Source organism: Ovis aries, chromosome 4, assembly GCF_016772045.2.
Source record: "Ovis aries strain OAR_USU_Benz2616 breed Rambouillet chromosome 4, ARS-UI_Ramb_v3.0, whole genome shotgun sequence".
In the NCBI taxonomy this organism is placed as follows: domain Eukaryota; kingdom Metazoa; phylum Chordata; class Mammalia; order Artiodactyla; family Bovidae; genus Ovis; species Ovis aries.
Window position 1 is genome coordinate 79,511,610 of NC_056057.1, and position 18,921 is coordinate 79,530,530.

The window sequence follows — 18,921 nt, forward strand, 5'->3', positions numbered from 1 at the left end:
GGATATGCTTAGTACATTTGTGAAGCAGTGTGCAGATGTAAACTTCTATTATTTGTAAACAAAAGCCCCATTTCAAGATTGGCTGAGTGCATGCTCCCAGAGCAGCACCAGGGCCCATGGACAAGGATGCTAGCTCAGAAAGCCTGGATGCGTTTGAATCCCTGCTCCTCACTTACCCACTGGGAGACTTAGAGCAGTGACTGAGCCCTCTGTGGCCCAGTTCTCTAGTACATCAATGGTCATATCTACCTCTTCAGATTGTCGTGAGTGGAGAGGAACTCACACAAGAAAAGTATGCAACACAAATGCTGATGCACTGTGCTTATATGCATCTGAGTAAATATGAGCTGTGATTTTTACAAGCCAGGGCTGCTCCCACAAGTCGTAAAACTGTGCAATCCTAGCAGCAGAGGACTTAGAGGGAAGTTTGAGGGTATCTGGAAGAAGGATCCTCTGGGAGAGCCACCAGCTGCTTGAGGCCCACTGCAGTGAGCTGGTAACCTCACAGTGGCTGGTTCCACTCAGAATCAGCAGGAGAAATCATTGCTCTGATCTCCAGGCATGCTCCTCCATGCCCATATCAACTGCAAAGTATTCACCCACACCCCAGCAGAGCTCTGAGCTGTCATTTCAGAAGGAGCATCAGAGTGTTCGCTTCCAGGTACAAATTCACTTGGGACAACTGTACATTCACATCACACAAGAAGAACGCAACATGCAAAGAACATCATCTCAAAATGGATCACAGTCAAATTTGGGGTGAGGGGGAGATGCAGGCAGTGGGGGAGGGGTGGGGGATGGATCTCAAAGGTCAGGGCTGCACTGGAGAGAATTCCTGGGCTGGGGCAACCACAAAGGGCTCCAGGCTGAGGCACATTCCATTATGAGTGGAGTGGTTTATAATGGAATGACATGGATGGGTTCTTATAATCAGAAAAACACACTGACCTTCACACTACACAGGTGCAGCAGCATAATGACCCACCACGTGTATGCGCATCAATTCCTGGGGAAAGTCCAACGAGGTTAACTCAGCGTGTATCCCAAGCAAACAAAATCAGTGACATTCCCCCCATGAAGAATGTTGTGCCCCATCCCCACCAAGAGACCTGGTTTGGGCAACTGACACATACAAGGAAAGATTACATGAGGCTCATACTCATTTTTTAAAAGTTTTTTATGTGGACTATTTTTTAAAAGTCTTTATTGAATTTGTTCCAATACTGCTTCTTTTTAACGTTTTAGGTTTTTGTCTGCAACACCTGTGGGATCTTAGCTCCCCAACCATATTCCTTGCATTGAAAGATGAAGTCTTAACCACTGGACTGCCAGGCAAGTCCCAGATCATACTTATTTCGGAGAAAAAAAAAATGGACCAATTATAGCAAGCAGCATTATTTTATGCTGGACTTTTAAAGTTTAAGGGGTAAGAATTTAAGGGGTGAGACTCTTTCAGGAAACAAAGATTTGGTGCGGGAGCCCTGCAGGGAGGGAGAGTTCTGTTCGCCCCAGCCATCTGAGAAAACTATCTACCAGCATCTTCAGATATGCTCCACTTGTAAAATCCTTGCAACCACAAAGCAACCAGATCTATAGTTAAACTGCTGAAAATGTTACTGACTTATCTAGGCACCTTTACTCACTCAGACATTTACTCAGATGTGAAAGACTCAAGAGGAAGCCCCATTCCCTTGCAGTGTATCACCCCAAATGGTAGCCATGCACCACACCATCACCACTTTAAACAGAGAAACCATGTCAACAATTAGAATTGGAACAGAGAGATGCCAGGCATAGGAAAACTGTGGCTGATATTCTGTGAGGGTCTTCTTAGTCTGGGTATCACTTTGGTTCACTAGTTTTTCGTCCTCATTTTCTACACTCATCTTCCTCTGAAGGGAAAGTTGTGGTGAGAGTAACTGGTGTGGTTTTATTTCAGAAGAAAGCAGTATGGGATGTCAGCATTCCAAAATCCTAGTGAAACCTGAAGGGTTGCTGACAAATGTGTTTGTGCCAGAAGCGAGTCGGAAGCTTGCACTCTGGGTGCATACGTTATCTTCCCATCCCTGGTCCAAGCAGATTTGAGTAGGAAACAGAGTTCAGCCTCCATGTCCTAAGATCCTGCTCTGTGCCAAGCTCAGGCTGAGTGCTCCTCGGCTCTGCAGGAACGAGGCCCCTCTCCTGGACATGACCACTCCTCAGGCTGACCCAGCTCAGTTCCATCTGCAGGCTTTCCCAGGAGGTCCCCAGTCTCTCCTATAGTTACATGAGGGCTCATATTCCAACTGAAGGACTTTATTACTCTCTGAAAACTGACAACATTCACATTTCTTTGACAGCTTAGCACTCTCATCTGAAGTTCAAACCTAGCATCCACTGGAATTTCTCAGAGCCCCCCAAACACAGTGCAAAGGAGTTATTTATCCTCTGCCCTGACTCTGTAAGTCTTCCTCACCCACCAGATCTCCCATGGGGGATCTTGGGCGTCCACCTCTGGTTCTTTTTCTCCCCAAGCCCATCCTCTGCATCCAACCAAGTGACCAATTCATTCACTCCTTCCTCTTAGCTGTTCTAGATATCTGTTTCTCACCATTTCCATCTCTTCAATCATGGTCCAAGCCTCCCTTTCCTCCTGAATCTCAGTTGATCCTAACTGGTCTCCATCCCCATCTTAAAGACCTGCTCTACAACAGGCAGAATGCTTCTCAAAAAGGGAACGGCTGACCAATTGTATTACTTTCTTGCTTTAGTGACCTCACACTTCTTTTAGGCTAAAGTTCTAAATACCAGTTTGAGACTTCTTCAGACAAATAGGCCAAATGGATCTGGCCCTGCCTCTCTCCCCACCACAAATGACATCGCCAATCCCGCTGGCCAGTCAGGGAGTTTCACAGCCTTCCAAGGCACTCCCTTTTCTTTTCCTAGAAGCTGCATATGATGTTCCTCGTCTAAAACATGCTTCTCTCAACCCTTTGTTCTCCACCTTTAGTTCTCGGTCATTCTGGGACCACCCTCCGCCCACCTCTAGCCAGAACAGATGCCCCTGGAACAGAACTCTGTATTTATTTTAGTAGTTTTGAAAATAATTTTAAAGAACTATGTACATCATTTGTATAATGAGTGTATTGCAGAGTTGATCCGGCTTTCTCAGGGCTGGGGCAGTACAAGGAGTGTTCTCTATATGTAATGAGAATTGGACAAATGAATGAACAAATGATCGGGGACTGTCTATACCTTTGAACTCACAGTCCAGACTTTAGAAGATGTAAAAGGAGCCTTTTGTTGCATCTGCCCTAAGCCAAATTCTAGTCCAATTAATCAAACACACACACATTAGGAGAGATGGCAGAACAACAACAACAACAACAACAACAAAAAGACCATTCAAATTAGATGTTACATATTTAGTACTTAGCCTGGGGATACTGGAGTATTTCACTTTACAGTTTACTGTAAATTGTTTTCTTACAGTTTACTGTTTAACTGCAAAACTTGACTTTGTCAAATAGGGAGGTGAGCAGAAGTGGAGACTTTAGAAACAAAGTGAATGAGACAAAAAAGGATCCATCCCTTGATCCACAAATCCTGGGCCACCTTATCAAAGAGGACCTAGACAGAATCCTTTGCTACAAGAATAAGCTGGAGCTGAAGGACATTAAGGAATGAAACGGGCACCACGTTACCTGTCTACGTGAAAGTAACCACATATGTCTCCACCCTCTGCTTTCAGACTGTCTAAGTCTCACAGATCCACAGGGTCTCTTTCTAGGAATGAGTGCAAAGAATTCAAGCACAGGAAACCCCATGAGAAATGACAGTTGACAGTATTAGGGATCAACAAAGCTGTACCTTATAAATAACCTGAAGTTACACAATTCTTTCTTCAAGGTACCTGTGATTTAAAGGCAGCTCTAACCACTTCTTCTATTGCTCTCCAAGGGCTCTAACCCATGGGGAACACTCTTGGAGCCCGGGCACAGGGCTGCAGGAAAGTCTAGTGAGAAGGACAACTCTGAAGACCCTGGCACCAGTGCCTATGGTAGAAGCCCCAGCAGGAGGGCACAGGCAGCACAGCAAGGACAGCGTCTGACAAGCTGTTCCTTCACTGGTCCCTGTGTCAGCTCTCCAAGCTACTGGCATCTACTCTGTTCAGTAGATGTGGTGTTGTTCAGTTGCTAAGTCATGCCTGACTCTTTGCAACCCCATGGACTACAGCACTCCAGGCTCCTCTGTCCTCCACTATGTCCCAGAGTTTGCTCAAATTCATGTCCATTGAGTCAGTGATGCTATCTAACCATCTCATCCTCTGCAGGCCCCTTCACCTTCTGCCCTCAATCTTTCCCAGCATCAGGGTCTTTGCAAATGAATCAGCTCTTCACTTCAGGTGGCCAAAGTACTGGAGCTTCAGCATCAGTCCTTCCAATGAATATTCATGATAATTTCCTTTAGGATTCACTGGTTTGATCTCCTTGCTATCCAAGGGACTCTCAAGAGTCTTCTCCAGCACCATAGCTTGAAAGTGTCAAATCTTCAGTGCTCAGCCTTCTTTATGGTCCAGCTCTCACATCCATACATGGCTACTGGACAAATCATAGCTTTGACTACACAGACCTTTGTCAGCAAAGCGATGTCTCTGCTTTTTAATACACTGTCTAGGTTTATTATAGCTTTCCTTCCAAAGAGTTAAGTGTTTTTTAGTTTCATGGCTACAGTTAACACCTGCAGTGATTTTGGAGTCAAAGAAAATAAAACCTGTTACTGCTTCCCCTTCTCTTTGCTATGAAGTGATGGGAATGGAAGCCATGATCTTAGATTTTTGAATGTTGAGTTTCAAGCCAGCTTTTTTCACTCTCCTCTTTCACCCTCATCAAGAGGTCCAGTTCTTCACTTTGTGCCCTTAGAGTGGTATCATCTGCATATCTGAGGTTGTTGATATTTCTCCAGGCAATCTTGATCCCTGCTTGTGATTCATTCAGCCTAGCATTTCACATGATGTACTTTGCATGTAAGTTAAATAAGTAGGATGACAATATACAGCCCTGTCATACTCTTTTCCCAATTTTGAACTAGTCCATTGTTCCATGTCCAGTTCTAACTGTTGCTTCTTGACTTGCACACAGGTTTCTCAGGAGACAGGTAAGGTGGTCTGGTACACCCATCTCTTTAAGAATTTTCCACAGTTTGTTGTGATCTACACAGTCAAAGACTTTAGTATAATCAATGAAGTGCATCCATTCTCGCACCCTGTTAAAATATCTCCAACAGTGCCCTTCTAATGGTCAAGGCTGAAAGGTGGCAAAAACTGTGAAATATGGTAAGGAGGGGACACTGTGTCACTGCCACTGCCACCTGGGTAGAAGTCACCATCATTAAAAATCAAATAAGCCAGATAAGATATTATTCCAGGACCAATATTAACACTGTGCTAATCACAATGAGCTATGATTAAAAACCCAATTCAGAAAGCATGACACTGGCCTTCAGGCCACAGGTGATTTATTGTGTACTAAAATAAATTTGGTTTGGTTTTCCTCATGTTTCCAATCAGTCTCCATTTGATAAGTGGAGATTATTGAGGCAGAATGGATAAAAGTGAGCAATATACAAGATGACAGAATTTTAAAACAGTTTTGGAATTACAGAGTGTACATTTGCTGTCTAAAAAGCCAAGCCATGCAGATAATAAAATGAAAAGTCACCCAAAATCTCACCCCTGAAGAAAGCCAGAGATTCTGGTTGGTGGTGGGTTCTTCAATCCTAAGGAGCTGTTGGAGCAAAGTCTAACCAAGGTGCCACCTCCTGGGTGGTCAGGTCCCTCCAGGTCCCACTGGCCTGAAGGTGGGTATCATGAGAAAGAAGACCCAGAGTTGCTGGTCTTCAAAGGAGGTTTGTACTACTGGAAGAGAATTTACACTGCCTTTAAGTGGATGTATCTCATATCCTCAGAAACCTGTTCAGCTACTACAGTTATCCCGCCATCATGACTATCAATCATCTTAAGTTGTTCTCAGTATGGATGATTGACACTAGGATCTGCTGAATTCTAAAGAGGGATGCCAAGTTGTAGGGACATTTAAATATCTACAGTTTTCATTTCAGTAGCCCCAAGCCCTCAAGAAAATCTAATACCTTTCTTTTGCGAAGTGAAAGTCACTCAGTCGTGTCAGACTCTTTGCGATTCCATGGAATATACAGTCCATGGAATTCTCTAGGCCAGAATACTGGAGTGGGTAGCCTATCCCTTCTCCAGCGGATCTTCCTGACGCAGGAATCGAACCAGGGTCTCCTGCATTGCAGGTTGATTCTTTACCAGCTGAGCTATCAGGGAAGCCACTAGGAAACCATTCTTTTGTTCACATAAAAACACTCTATCCCAGAGTCTACCATTGAGTATTTGTTGACTGAGTGATCCAGCAGATCAATGGAAGAAGGAATAACCTGCCTACGCATTCCCACACCTGAAGGAAACTTCCAATACACTGCCCCAGACCTCCTGGGAAGGACAAATTAAATTCATTTGTACATGTTTTGAATGAGACTTTTAAAAAGTCATTTCTACTTAGAGACCAGAAAAATTACATTTGCTAATAAAATGATTCCTGTTGGGAGAACCCAAGAACAAGCAGTTTCACTAGACTGTCCCCTCCTGTTGGCATCACAGAAAAGGATTCATCAGCTGACGGCAATGAGGATAGGATGCTGAAACAAATGGCTGTTTGGTCCCATTTTCAACTTAAAAAGTAACAACAACAAACTTTTGATTTTATATTGGAGTATAGCCAGTTAGGAGAAGGCAATGACAAAGTTGTGATAGTCATCAGCAGAGAGACTTAACTACACATATACATGTATCCAGTCTCCCCTCAAGTGCCCTCCCATCCAGACTGCCACATAACACTGAACACAGTTTCCTGCTACACAGTAGGACCTTGATGGTTATCCGTGTTACGTATAGCAGAGTATACATGTTGATCCCAAACTCCCTATCTCTTCCTCCCATTCTTCTCTCCCGGCAACCATAAGTTCATTCTCTGTGAGTCTGTTTCATAAATAAGTTCAATTGTACCATTTTAGATTCCACATATAAGGGATGTCATATGATATTTCTCCTCCTCTGCCTGACTTACTTCTCTCAGCATGACAATCTTGAGGTCCAACTTTGTGACCATGAATCCATTATTAGCACTACTGATTTTTTTTTTTTTTTACCATCTGACTAGTTTTGTTTCCTCTCAAGCTCATCTTTTTCAGTCCCTTGTCTGGATGCAAGTTAAATTCTCAGGAGATGTAAGATTTACTATCAAATAACCTTAAGGGTGGGGCTTCCCAGGTAGCTCAGAGGTTAAAGCATCTGCCTGCAATGCAGGAGGCCTGGGTTCGATCCCTGGTTCAAGAAGATCCCCTGGAGAAGGAAATGGCAACCCACTCCAGTATTCTTGCCTGGAGAATCCCATGGACGGAGGAGCCTGGTGGGTTACAGTCCACAAGGTCGCAAAGAGTCGGACACGACTGAGCGACTTTACTTTCACTTTCAACCTTAAGGGTGGGCTTCCTGAGTGGCGCTAGTGGTAAAGAACCTGCCTGCCAGTTCAAGAGACATAAGAGATGCAGGTCCAGTTCCTGGGTTGGGAAGACTACCTGGAGGAGGGCATGGCAACCCACTCCAGTATTCTTGCCTGGGAATCCCATGGACAGAGGAGCCTGGTAGGCTACAGTTCACAGGGTCACAGAGAGTTGGATACAACTGATGTGACTTAGCATGTATGCAATGTTAAGCGTATATTATCATAGAATTTGTTTCCCCGGGAGGAGATCTTTTCATGAGACAATACATCCTTTTTAGACATTAATGACTTACAATACCAATTTCTTAGGCCCCTCTATTCTTTTTTCTTTTTTTATGTGGACCATTTGTAAAGTCTTTATTGAGTTTGTTACAATATTGCTTCTGTTTTATGTTTTGGGTGTTATGGCCTGAGCTATATGTGACCTTAGCTCTCTGACCAGGGACTGAACCTGCATCCCCTGTGTTAGAAGGAGAAGTCTTACCTACTGTTCTAAAAGGAAGTCCCCACACCTCTATTAAGAGATCATCTCTCTTAAATTAAAGGAAAAAGAAAAGAAAGGCTCTGACAAACAGTTCAGGCTTTACTTGAAGAGCATGGACTTGGCATTGCCAGTGAGCTATTCATTTTCTTAATACTCAGCTTATTTTAATATGTTTTAAATTTTCATGTATTCATATATTTCTCCAGTTCTGCAACATACCCCTGACTAACTCTCTACTACTAATAATGCATTATTAGTATCAGGACTTCCCATTTGACATTTTCTTCCCAACCCGATGCTCATGCTGGTTCTAAGGAAGACTGTTTCCAAAGATGTCCATCCGAGGGGCAGTTTCAACTCCATGACCAGGCAACATAAATGGAGGTGCAGCCTCCTCCTTCTAGTATTTTATTCTTCAGACCCCAACTCTGAGCAGCAGAGGGGCAGTGCTAGGATAAGGAGCAAAGCTGAGACCTATATCCAAGGTAGTGAGGGCAGGGTTGGGGCAGCCCCCAGCCAGTCCTCCTCTAGTGTTAGTGTTCATGACCAAGATCTAGGTCTCTCCCACCAACCTCCTCCCTCCCAGAGCTGCGAGTTCCTCCTGCTTAGCTCGGGCCTTCTGCTCTTCCCTGACCTTTATGCTGCGTCGTAGGAAGCCTGTGATGGGGAAACACTTAGAATAGAACTCCATACTTGGCTGACTCCACAACAAAGTTGTCTTATAAGAATAATAGCTGATCCCAGGATGTTTTCATTAAAAACAGATTTTAGTGACAGACTATCAAAACATTTTCCTTGTACCAAAAGCAGTATGATGCTGAGATAGAATTATGCAAAACATATGGGCTTAACCCTGCCCTTGGCAGCTAGGGACTTGCTTGCACTGGATTCAATAGCTCGTTTAACTTGTGCATCATGGGTGTGCAAACAGACTTTATCCTGTCCACTGCTTTTCATGCTCCAAGTGGCAGAAGAAAAACAAAATGGCTCGTGAACTGCTTTTCTGCCTCTATTTGCAAAGTCCATCACCAGTTGCCTTTGAGAGGTGGGGTTTGCTTGTACCCTGAGGCAGTCAGAGAGGTGCCTATAGCAATCAGGCTCAGAGTCATTCAACATGTACTGACCATTCATCACTTCAGCACTGGAAAACATAGTGATATTGTTAAAGCTAACATCTAGCACTTATGTGGGCACCCCACTCCAGTACTCTTGCCTGGAAAATCCCATGGACGGCGGAGCCTGATGGGCTGCAGCCCATGGGGTCGCGAAGAGTCGGGCTCGACTGAGTGACTTCCCTTTCACTTTTCACTTTCATGCATTGGAGAAGGAAATGGCAATCCACTCCAGTGTTCTTGCCTGGAGAATCCGAGGGACAGGGGAGCCTGGTGGGCTGCCGTCTATTGGGTCACACAGAGTCAGACACGACTGAAGTGACTTAGCAGCAGCAGCAGCAGCAGCACTTATATGGGCTTCCCAGGTGGCGCTAGGGGTAAAGAACCCGCCTGCCGATGCAGAAGACATGATAGACGTGGGTTCAGTCTCTGGGTCGGGAAGATCCTCTGGAGGAGGAAATGGCAACCCACTCCAGTATTCTTGCCTGGAGAATTTGATGGACAGAGAAGCCTGGCGGGCTACAGTCCATAGGGTCACAGAGTTGGACACGACTGAAGTGACTTAGCACACACAGCATTTATATAGTTTCCTACATGCCAGGCATCATTTGAAGTACTTTACATTGAGTAACTCACTCAGTCCTCACAATGACCCCACAAAGCAGTGTTAGTATTGTCTACATTTTACAGATGAGGAAACTGAGGCAGGGGCAGGTTATGCCATGTGCTCAACATCACCCAAAGAGTAAGGCGCAGAGCCAGGATTCAGTCAGGCACTGGGGACTTCTGGCCACACTCCCCACCTAATATTCAATAGAAGTCAATACTAACACTCAACTGCTACTTTCTAGAATATAAACATCACATAGATATTGTTGGTTGGATTAAATTGAACTAACAAATGAATGTGAGAAGGTTTTTGCATTAAGTTATCCCATCCAGAAGCATGATCTGTTTCTCTATTATTAAATTACCAGTTTGATTTTTAAAATTAACATTCATCACTTTCTTCATGTACGTCACACAAAGTTTGTATCTGTTTTCTTTCTTAAGAATTTGAGATGTTTCTAACATTATCATGGGATTAAACCAAAGGATACCTTCTCTATTCTCCATTTTTAAAGAATGATGGCCTTCTACTTCTCTTTCTTGTCTTTCAGAATCTTTTTATTAGCCTAATATCCCATCCTCAGATATTGACCCACACGTAAGTCCCTGGGTCTCTGTCCTTTGAAGTAATGGTTTTTGCTTTAGACTCGCAAACCTCCCCTCAGTCTCAAAAGACTGACTCAAAAGTTAATGATAAGGAAATGTGAAGATGTAGGAAAAAAAAAAATCTTTGATGGGCAAGGAAACTGGTAATAATTTAGACTATCAATCAGCCACATAGCAGAGTTACTGAACTCCCAGTTCCCTGAAAGATACAGATTCCCAAGTTGTTTTTAGAGGAAGCAGATTCCCCGCCAGATGAATATCACTGACTGCAAGCATGTAGACCCCAGACTGGTTGAAACCAGAAGATGAGTGATGTTTGAAATTCCACCTTGATGCCAACCAATCTAGAACTGTGCACAAGCTGATCATGCACCCTCAGCTCCTCCCTCTCACTGCCTTTAAAACCTTTGTCTCCTTACCAGTAACTTGCAGATGGTCTTAGGACATTAGTCCACCATCTTCCCAGATTGCTGGTCTCCTGATAAAGCAACTTTTTCTACCAACACTTTTTCTCTTAAATATTAGCATTTCAAGTGGCGAGCAGCTGATCTTGAGTTTGATACTGGTCCTGTCTGATTACAGAATTATCGTGTTTTATTATCATGTCTTATCAACTATTAATATGTTTGCTGGTCTGGAGTCAACCAACAGGGAGGGCAGAATTGCACCCATACCCCTCTCGAGGGAGGGCTCAAATATCCTTCCCCTGAAGGAACAGGGCTTGAGCAGGGGAAGTGGTTCTCCGTGGGGCCTCCCGTCCAGGGAGGAGCCTGGGGGATGGGATCCACCTCTTCCTGTAACATTTCAAGGGACAGACCTCTGCATTCCCTCGGGCAAGGCTCTGCCTAGTTCCAGGTCAGCAATCTCCTTGCCCAGGTCTTCCGAGGCAAGCATGCTGTGGCTGGGCCTTGCAGGGACAAGTGTGGCCCAGACTTGGGTCTGGACCATGGATCTGGCAGGGGGTTGGCCCTGGAGATGAGGCAAATGCTAGTGAGCCACAGACTCCAAGCTCTGGCTGTGGAGCTCGTGTTTGAGGGAAAGAACAACAAAAGAACACAATAAATAAGATACACGTTAGATGGTAGGATATTTTAATAAGAAAGAAATGAGAAATGAAGTGCTAAGATGTGTGTAGGAAGGGACATTTTAGACTGGGTTTCTCAAAAATGAAGAGACTTTGAGTAGATAACAGAAGGAAGACAAGGAAGTGTCCAGTGAGATGTCTGGGGAAGGAATATTTCAGGCAAAGAAAACAGAAAGTGCAAAGGTCCTGAGGTAGACAGTGTTTGGCTCTGCAGAGAAACAGCAAGGAAGTCAATGTGGCCAGAGCAAAAAGAACAGAGGGGAAAATAGCAGGAAAGAGTTGAATATGCGATTAAGGGCTAGCTGGTGGTAAGTTTCCTGGTTCAGTGGAAGGACTCTCGTATCCACGCAGAGTGAGGTGAGGAGTGACTAGAGAGCTCTGAGGAGGGAGTGACACCACCTGGCTGGTCATTAGCAGCGCGTCTCATGTAAGAATTAAAGATTTTAAAATTAAAAACTAAAAAAAAAAAAATTAAAAAAAATTAAAAAAAATAAAAAAAAAAGAAGAAGAAGAAGAAAAAAAAGAACACACTGAAGAGAGGGCAAAGGAGGAGACTGCAAAATCTTATGAGAATCCAGGCAAGACGTGAAGACAGCATAGACAGGATAAGGACAGAGGAGATGGTGAGAATTTGATGAGGACTGTGGCTGGAGGAAGGTTGTTACTGGAGAGGCTGTACTGCACTGGATTTGTAATGCCTCTAATGAACCTTCAAGTTGCAGGCGAGAAGGCATGCTTGCTCCTCCTCACTTGCTCATCAGACTCCACATTAAAGAGTTTCTCAGACACTGAAAAACAAACAATAGCAGCTTTTCTTTGAATATGTAGTCCATTAAAGATAAAAAATCTGTGGGCATACACTGACCCAGATACCTGACTATGTGTAGCCAACTCTTGTCTTTTCCACAATAGCATCTCAAAAGTCCTGGGGGCTAAAATGTAAATAAATCATTTGATAATAAGGTAATGTAATAAGGACTTATGAGGCAAGAAAAATGATAATATCCAAGTTATGGTTTCTTTAGTAACTGTTCTGTTTCCAGAATGATGATGTTCAAACGCATAAAAAGTTGCCAGATGTAATATCAAACATCGTAACATCAACCAGCTGGGAAGGGAGAAGGAGTGTTAGATTTTGGATCTGGTCTCAGTATATTAGCCAAAGGGGACCATTTACCCTCCGAGAACTGTGAACCAAGGGGGACTCACTTCCACAATGCTGAAAGCTCGAGTCTGCTAAAACTAAGCAACAAAAGTTAGAAAGTTGAAATACACAAGGGCCAGGAAAAATGCTCTATGAACCTTTTCATGTTTCTGATGTTTCTGGGCAAAGAGCACTGGCACCTAGGCTGACAGGATTTTTGGTGGCCACTCCAAGGATAGAGACCTCTGGAAAGATATAGTCGTATCTCCTTTGGAGACATCTGTTTACGTGCCAGAGGTTGTAAACCCAGAGTCTTCTGCCTCCTCTCCCCAGAGAAGATTTCTTTATATTCCACACTCTCTCTAGAGGGGGAAGAGACCCAGATGTGCCTTCAGCTCCTGAATAAGCCCTGATAGTCATAACTTCAGGGTTTCTCTCCTGTGGCACAAACGCCTGTATGAACAGGGAATATTTGGCTCTCATCACTTCACCCCATGGGAGACTGGGAATTGATGATGAGATTGCTATGGTAATCAGTCTGTTTTTGATCTGGAAGCCTCATGTTTTCTGTCACAATAAATAAATACAAGTAGATGTATAACTTAACAATAAAAGGAGAACTGGCTATGACAGTAGGGCCATTCACTATTACACGGCCCATTATCGTCATAATCCAGACGTCAGTCATTCCATGCTCTCCAGGGGCATCATGCATCCCTCCCATCATGGGACTTGCCTGTAGTGCCTATGAGGAGAGTATATACCCCAACCTCACAGACTTTGGACTTGCCCATATAATATGCTTTGGCCAGCTTTTATATACAGAAAAATATAATGTTTACTTCTGAGCATCATGGGCCTTTTAAGAGACATCATGAGTTTACACCAACCCTCTTGCTCTTGCTGCCCCTTCCCCAAGAACAGAGTGTTCTAGTTCTAGACTGTGCTATGCCTTCAGCCTACATTTCAGAAGAAAGAAGACACAGGCAGCATGTCTGAACTCAACCCATAAAGTGAAGGCAAGCTGTGGTTGACCAACAATCTACACATGGTATGAGTGAGAAATAAACCTTTGTGGAGGAAGTCACTGAGATCCTGTACATGTTTGTTCACAGCCCAAGCAGCAAAAGAAAGTTGTGTGGATATGTGCTTCTCAACAAAACCAGCAAATCAGACTAATGCAATATACTCCTAGCTTCCATTTCTACCCCTCTTCTAAACTGAACCCCACTGCTCAGTGGGAGGTGATTCACCCTGATTCTTCTATGCCAACCAGCCCTTGGCATTTCCCTAAACTGACCTTCTTTGAAAGAAAAGTCTTATATTTCATGACTCAGGGAGAGAGTTCAGTACAAATATAGACTTGCCAGGTGGCAATAATCTGAGGCATCTTTCTTTTCTACTGTGTCCCATTTTTGTGTTAGTCACTCAGTTATATCCAGTTCTTTGTGACCCCATGGGCTGTAGCCCACCAGCCCCCTCTGTCCATGGAATCCTTCAGGCAAGAATACTGGAGAGAGTTGCCATTCCCTTCTCCAGGGAATCCTCCTGAGCCAAAGATCGAACCTGGGTCTCCTGCAATGCAAGCAGGTTCTTTACCAACTGAGCCACCAGGGAAGCCCATGTCCCATTTAGACCATCCCAAACAACCAAGTCCTCTCCTTTTTCTTTTTTATATCTACTGGTTTTTCTCTTTAACTGAAATTCCAAACTCTTTATGGTCATTTTTCCCCAGTTTCTGTCAACTCCCAGGTCAAATTTCTTCCAGTACTTGTCAGGTCAGGACCCCTAGGGTATCTCCTCCTTCATGTTTCCCACAAGGAAACATTCTCTGCTCGTAAGAGGAAGACTGGACTCAATTCTGCAGCTGTAGTGCTGTGTTGCTGTTATTTGCTGCTAGTTAAATTCTTATTTTTCACCAGGTTTTTATGTCAAAGCATAGAAAGCCAGGGTAAGTAAACCTCTAGCACCACCCAAGGGCTACTTCTCCTTGAATCTGCTGTCTTGAGTCCTTTTCAATCTCTTAGCTGGCAGACAGCAAGTCTGAATTAGGGCACTAACTCCATAACAATATTGGAGTTTAACAGACTTAAGCTGGGTCCTCCTGGAGGCATTTACACTTCAGAGTGAAGAGCAGTCCTCACATCATGGCAGCTGGAACAGGGAGGGAGCAAGTGGGAGGAGACCTGCCAGGGGAGGTTAGCATCTAGTCTCTTTTCACTGTCTACCATGGCCAAGAGGGGCTTCTGACAAAATAGAGTCGGAGTGTGTTAGAGACTGCTCATGTCAAGCCAAAGAGCTGAAAGGATCTCAGATCCACTGTCTTAATGGAATAGGTCACTGCTTCATTTTCTCTATCCAAAATTCAATAGTTTAAGGGGTTTGGGGGCAAGACTTTAATGTGATTTTAGCAGTGGGATGCTGAGCCAAGTGTAGTAGCACATCCTGGTGTAAATCAGTTTTGGAAATTCACATGGGCAGGGACCACACAGATGCTTTTAGATGGGTAAATACCGCCCCCGCCCCCCGACCCAAACACACACACACAGAGTTTCATTGAAAGGGTTGTAATAGGAGAGACAGATGATTCCTGGTTATGGAATAGACAGATGAGCAGAGGGAGGTAGAGGAGCCCGAGTTTAACTCATTCTGCCATTTCTGGCTCTGGGATCTTGATCAAGTTACTTAACCTTTCTAAACAGTTTATTTGCTTATACATGAGGATTATAATTGTAACTACTGCACAGCCCTGTCAACAGGTATAAGTGGAAAGATAGAGAAAAAGTCTTACTAGCACTAGCATACATGGCATCTGTTGTTTAATAGGACAGAGAGAACTCAGTGAGAAAAAACTGCATCAAGCAGAAGAGATAAGGAGCCTCTATATTCCAGCCTCTATACTCCTCCTAATGATACATTAACCCTTGGCTGAGCAGGCAAACACCTGGCCACTTTCTGCTCAAACTTTTGGAAAAGTTACAAGAATCTTACAAGGAATTCTCCAAATATTAATATTTTGCTATATGTGTATTTCCTTTCTCTCTATAATTATACACACACACACATATCTGTGCATATCTAATTATTTCTGAACCACTCAAAAGTAATCTGGGAACTTCCCTGGCAGTCCAGTGGTTAAGCCTCCACACTTCCAATCCCCAGTCAGGGAACTAAAATTCCACGTGCCACACAGCAGAAATAAATAAATAAAAATTAAAAATTACTTCTTTAAAAAAGGAATCTGCAGACAGGATATACCTTTACTCATAAAAACTTTAGCGTATATTACCTAAAAATAAGAAATTCCCTTAGATAACTACAGGACAATTATAAAAATTAGGAAATTGACACGGACATAGTTCTATTATCTAATCTACAGACCTTATTCAGAGTCCACTATTTTTTTCAATAATGTCCCTCATGGCAAAGGAAAATCCAGGATCCCGGATCATGTGTTATGTTCATTTGCTTTTCTCTATCTTTCGTGACACGGATAGATTTCCAGGGTACAGGCTGGGGATTTTGAAGAATGGCCCTCACTTTGAGTTTGTGTGATGTTTCCATGTGATCTGAATTCAGGTTAAGCACTTTGGCCAGAAATACCATAGAAGGCATGCTTGCTCTCTGTGTACCGTATCCAACGCAGACACTGTCGCTAGTTTCATTTCTCACGATGTCAACTTTGATAGGTGATCTCTGCCAGATTTCTCCACTATAAAATTACTATTTTATCCTTTGTTATTGTCAGTATCTCATGGAGAGATACTTTGAGATTATGTTAATACACTTCAGTTCAGTTCAGTTCAGTTCAGTCGCTCAGTCGTGTCCGACTCTATGCGACCCCATGAATCGCAGCACGCCAGGCCTCCCTGTCCATCACCATCTCCCGGAGTTCACTCAGACTCACGTCCATCAAGTCCGTGATGCCATCCAGCCAACTCATCCTCTGTCGCCCCCTTCTCCTCCTGCCCCTAATCCCTCCCAGCATCAAAGTCTTTTCCAGTGAGTCAACTCTTCGCATGAGGTGGCCAAAGTACTGGAGTTTCAGCTTTAGCATCATTCCTTCCAAAGAAATCCCAGGGCTGATCTCCTTCAGAATGGACTGGTTGGATCTCCTGGCAGTCCAAGGGACTCTCAAGAGTCTTCTCCAACACCACAGTTCAGAAGCATCAATTCTTCGGTGCTCAGCCTTCTTCACAGTCCAACTCTCACATACATACATGACTACTGCAAAATCATAGCCTTGACTAGACAGACATTAGTAAGCAAAGTAATGTCTCTGCTTTTGAATATGCTATCTAGGTTGCTCATAACTTTTCTTCCAAGGAGTAACCGTCTTTTAATTTCAGGGCTGCAGTCACCATCTGCAGTGATTTTGGAGTCCCCCAAAATAAAGTCTGACCCTGTTTCTACTGTTTCCCCGTCTATTTCCCATGAAGTGATGGGACCAGATGCCATGATCTTCGTTTTTTGAATGTTGAGCTTTAAGCCAACTTTTTCACTCTCCTCTTTCACTTTCATCAAGAGGCTTTTAGTTCCTCTTCACTTTCTGCCATAAGGGTGGTGTCATCTGCATAGCTGAGGTTATTGATATTTCTCCTGGCAATCTTGAATCCAGCTTGTGTTTCTTCCAGTCCAGCAATTCTCATGATGTACTCTGCATATAAGTTAAATAAGCAGGGGGACAATAGACAGCTTTGACGTACTCCTTTTCCTATTTGGAACCAGTCTGTGGTTCCATGTCCAGTTCTAACTGTTGCTTCCTGACCTGCATACAGATTTCTCAAGAGGCAGGTCAGGTGGTCTGGTATGCCCATCTCTTGAAGAATTTTCCACAGTTTATTGTGATCCACACAGTCAAAGGCTTATGGCATAGTCAATAAAGCAGAAATAGATGTTTTTCTGGAACTCTCTGGCTTTTTCCATGATCCAGCAGATGTTGGCAATTTGATCTCTGGTTCCTCTGCCTTTTCTAAAACCAGCTTGAACATCAGGGAGTTCATGGTTCATGTATTGCTGAAGCCTGGCTTGGAGAATTTTGAGGATTACTTTACTTGCATGTGAGATGAGTGCAATTGTGCAGTAGTTTGAGCATTCTTTGGCATTGCCTTTCTTTGGAATTGGAATGAAAACTGACCTTTTCCAGTCCTGTGGCCACTGCCGAGTTTTCCAAATTTGCTGGCATATTGAGTGCAGCACTTTCACAGCATCATCTTCCAGGATTTGAAACAGCTCAACTGGAATTCCATCACCTCCACTAGCTTTGTTCGTAGTGATGCTTTCTAAGGCCCACTTGACTTCACATTCCAAGATGTCTGGCTCTAGATTAGTGATCACATCATCATGATTATCTGGGTCATGAAGATCTTTTTTGTATAGTTCTTCTGTGTATTCTTGCCACCTCTTCTTAATATCTTCTGCTTCTGTTAGGTCCATATCACTTCTGTCCTTTATCGAGCCCATCTTTGCGTGAAATGTTCCCTTGGTATCTCTAATTTTCTTGAAGAGATCTCTAGTCTTTCCCATTCTGTTGTTTTCCTCTATTTCTTTGCATTGATTGCTGAAGAAGGCTTTCTTATCTCTTCTTGCTATTCTTTGGAACTCTGCACTCAGATGCTTATATCTTTCCTTTCTCCTTTGTTTTTTGCCTCTCTTCTTTTCACAGCTATTTGTAAGGCCTCCCCAAACAGCCATTTTGCTTTTTTGCATTTCTTTTCCATGGGGATGTTCTTGATCCCTGTCTCCTGTACAATGTCATGAACCTCATTCCATAGTTCATCAGGCACTCTATCTATCAGATCTAGGCCCTTAAATCTATTTCTCACTTCCATTGTATAATCATAAGGGATTTGATTTAGGTCATACCTGAATGGTCTAGTGGTTTTCCCTACTTTCTTCAATTTAAGTCTAATTTGGTAATAAGGAGTTCATGATCTGAGCCATAGTCAGCTCCTGGTCTTGTTTTTGTTGGCTGTATAGAGCTTCTCCATCTTTGGCTGCAAAGAATATAATCAATCTGATTTCGGTGTTGACCATCTGGTGATGTCCATGTGTAGAGTCTTCTCTTGTGTTGTTGGAAGAGGGTGTTTGCTATGACCAGTGTGTTTTCTTGGCAAAACTCGATTAGTCTTTGCCCTCTTCATTCCGCATTCCAAGGCCAAATTTGCCTGTTACTCCGGGTGTTTCTTGACTTCCTACTTTTGCATTCCAGTCCCCTATAATGAAAAGGACATCTTTTTTGGGTGTTAGTTCTAAAAGGTCTTGTAGGTCTTCATAAAACCGTTCAACTTCAGCTTCTTCAGCGTTACTGGTTGGGG

At 43.5% G+C, this 18,921-nt stretch overlaps 1 protein-coding gene across 2 annotated transcripts in view; it reads right to left on the reverse strand.

The window, feature by feature from the left end:
• HECW1 (HECT, C2 and WW domain containing E3 ubiquitin protein ligase 1) overlaps positions 1-18,921 on the reverse strand; it is a 492,408-nt gene that overhangs the window by 321,310 nt on the left and 152,177 nt on the right. The window contains exon 2 of one of the 2 annotated variants that reach the window (XM_042248727.2): positions 949-1,006. The exons of the other annotated variant lie outside the window; for it this stretch is intronic. Within the exon in view, the coding sequence (XP_042104661.1) occupies positions 949-975 (27 nt within the window). The 5' untranslated portion in view covers positions 976-1,006. The remainder of the gene's footprint in view (positions 1-948; positions 1,007-18,921) is intronic. 2 annotated transcript variants of the gene reach the window in all.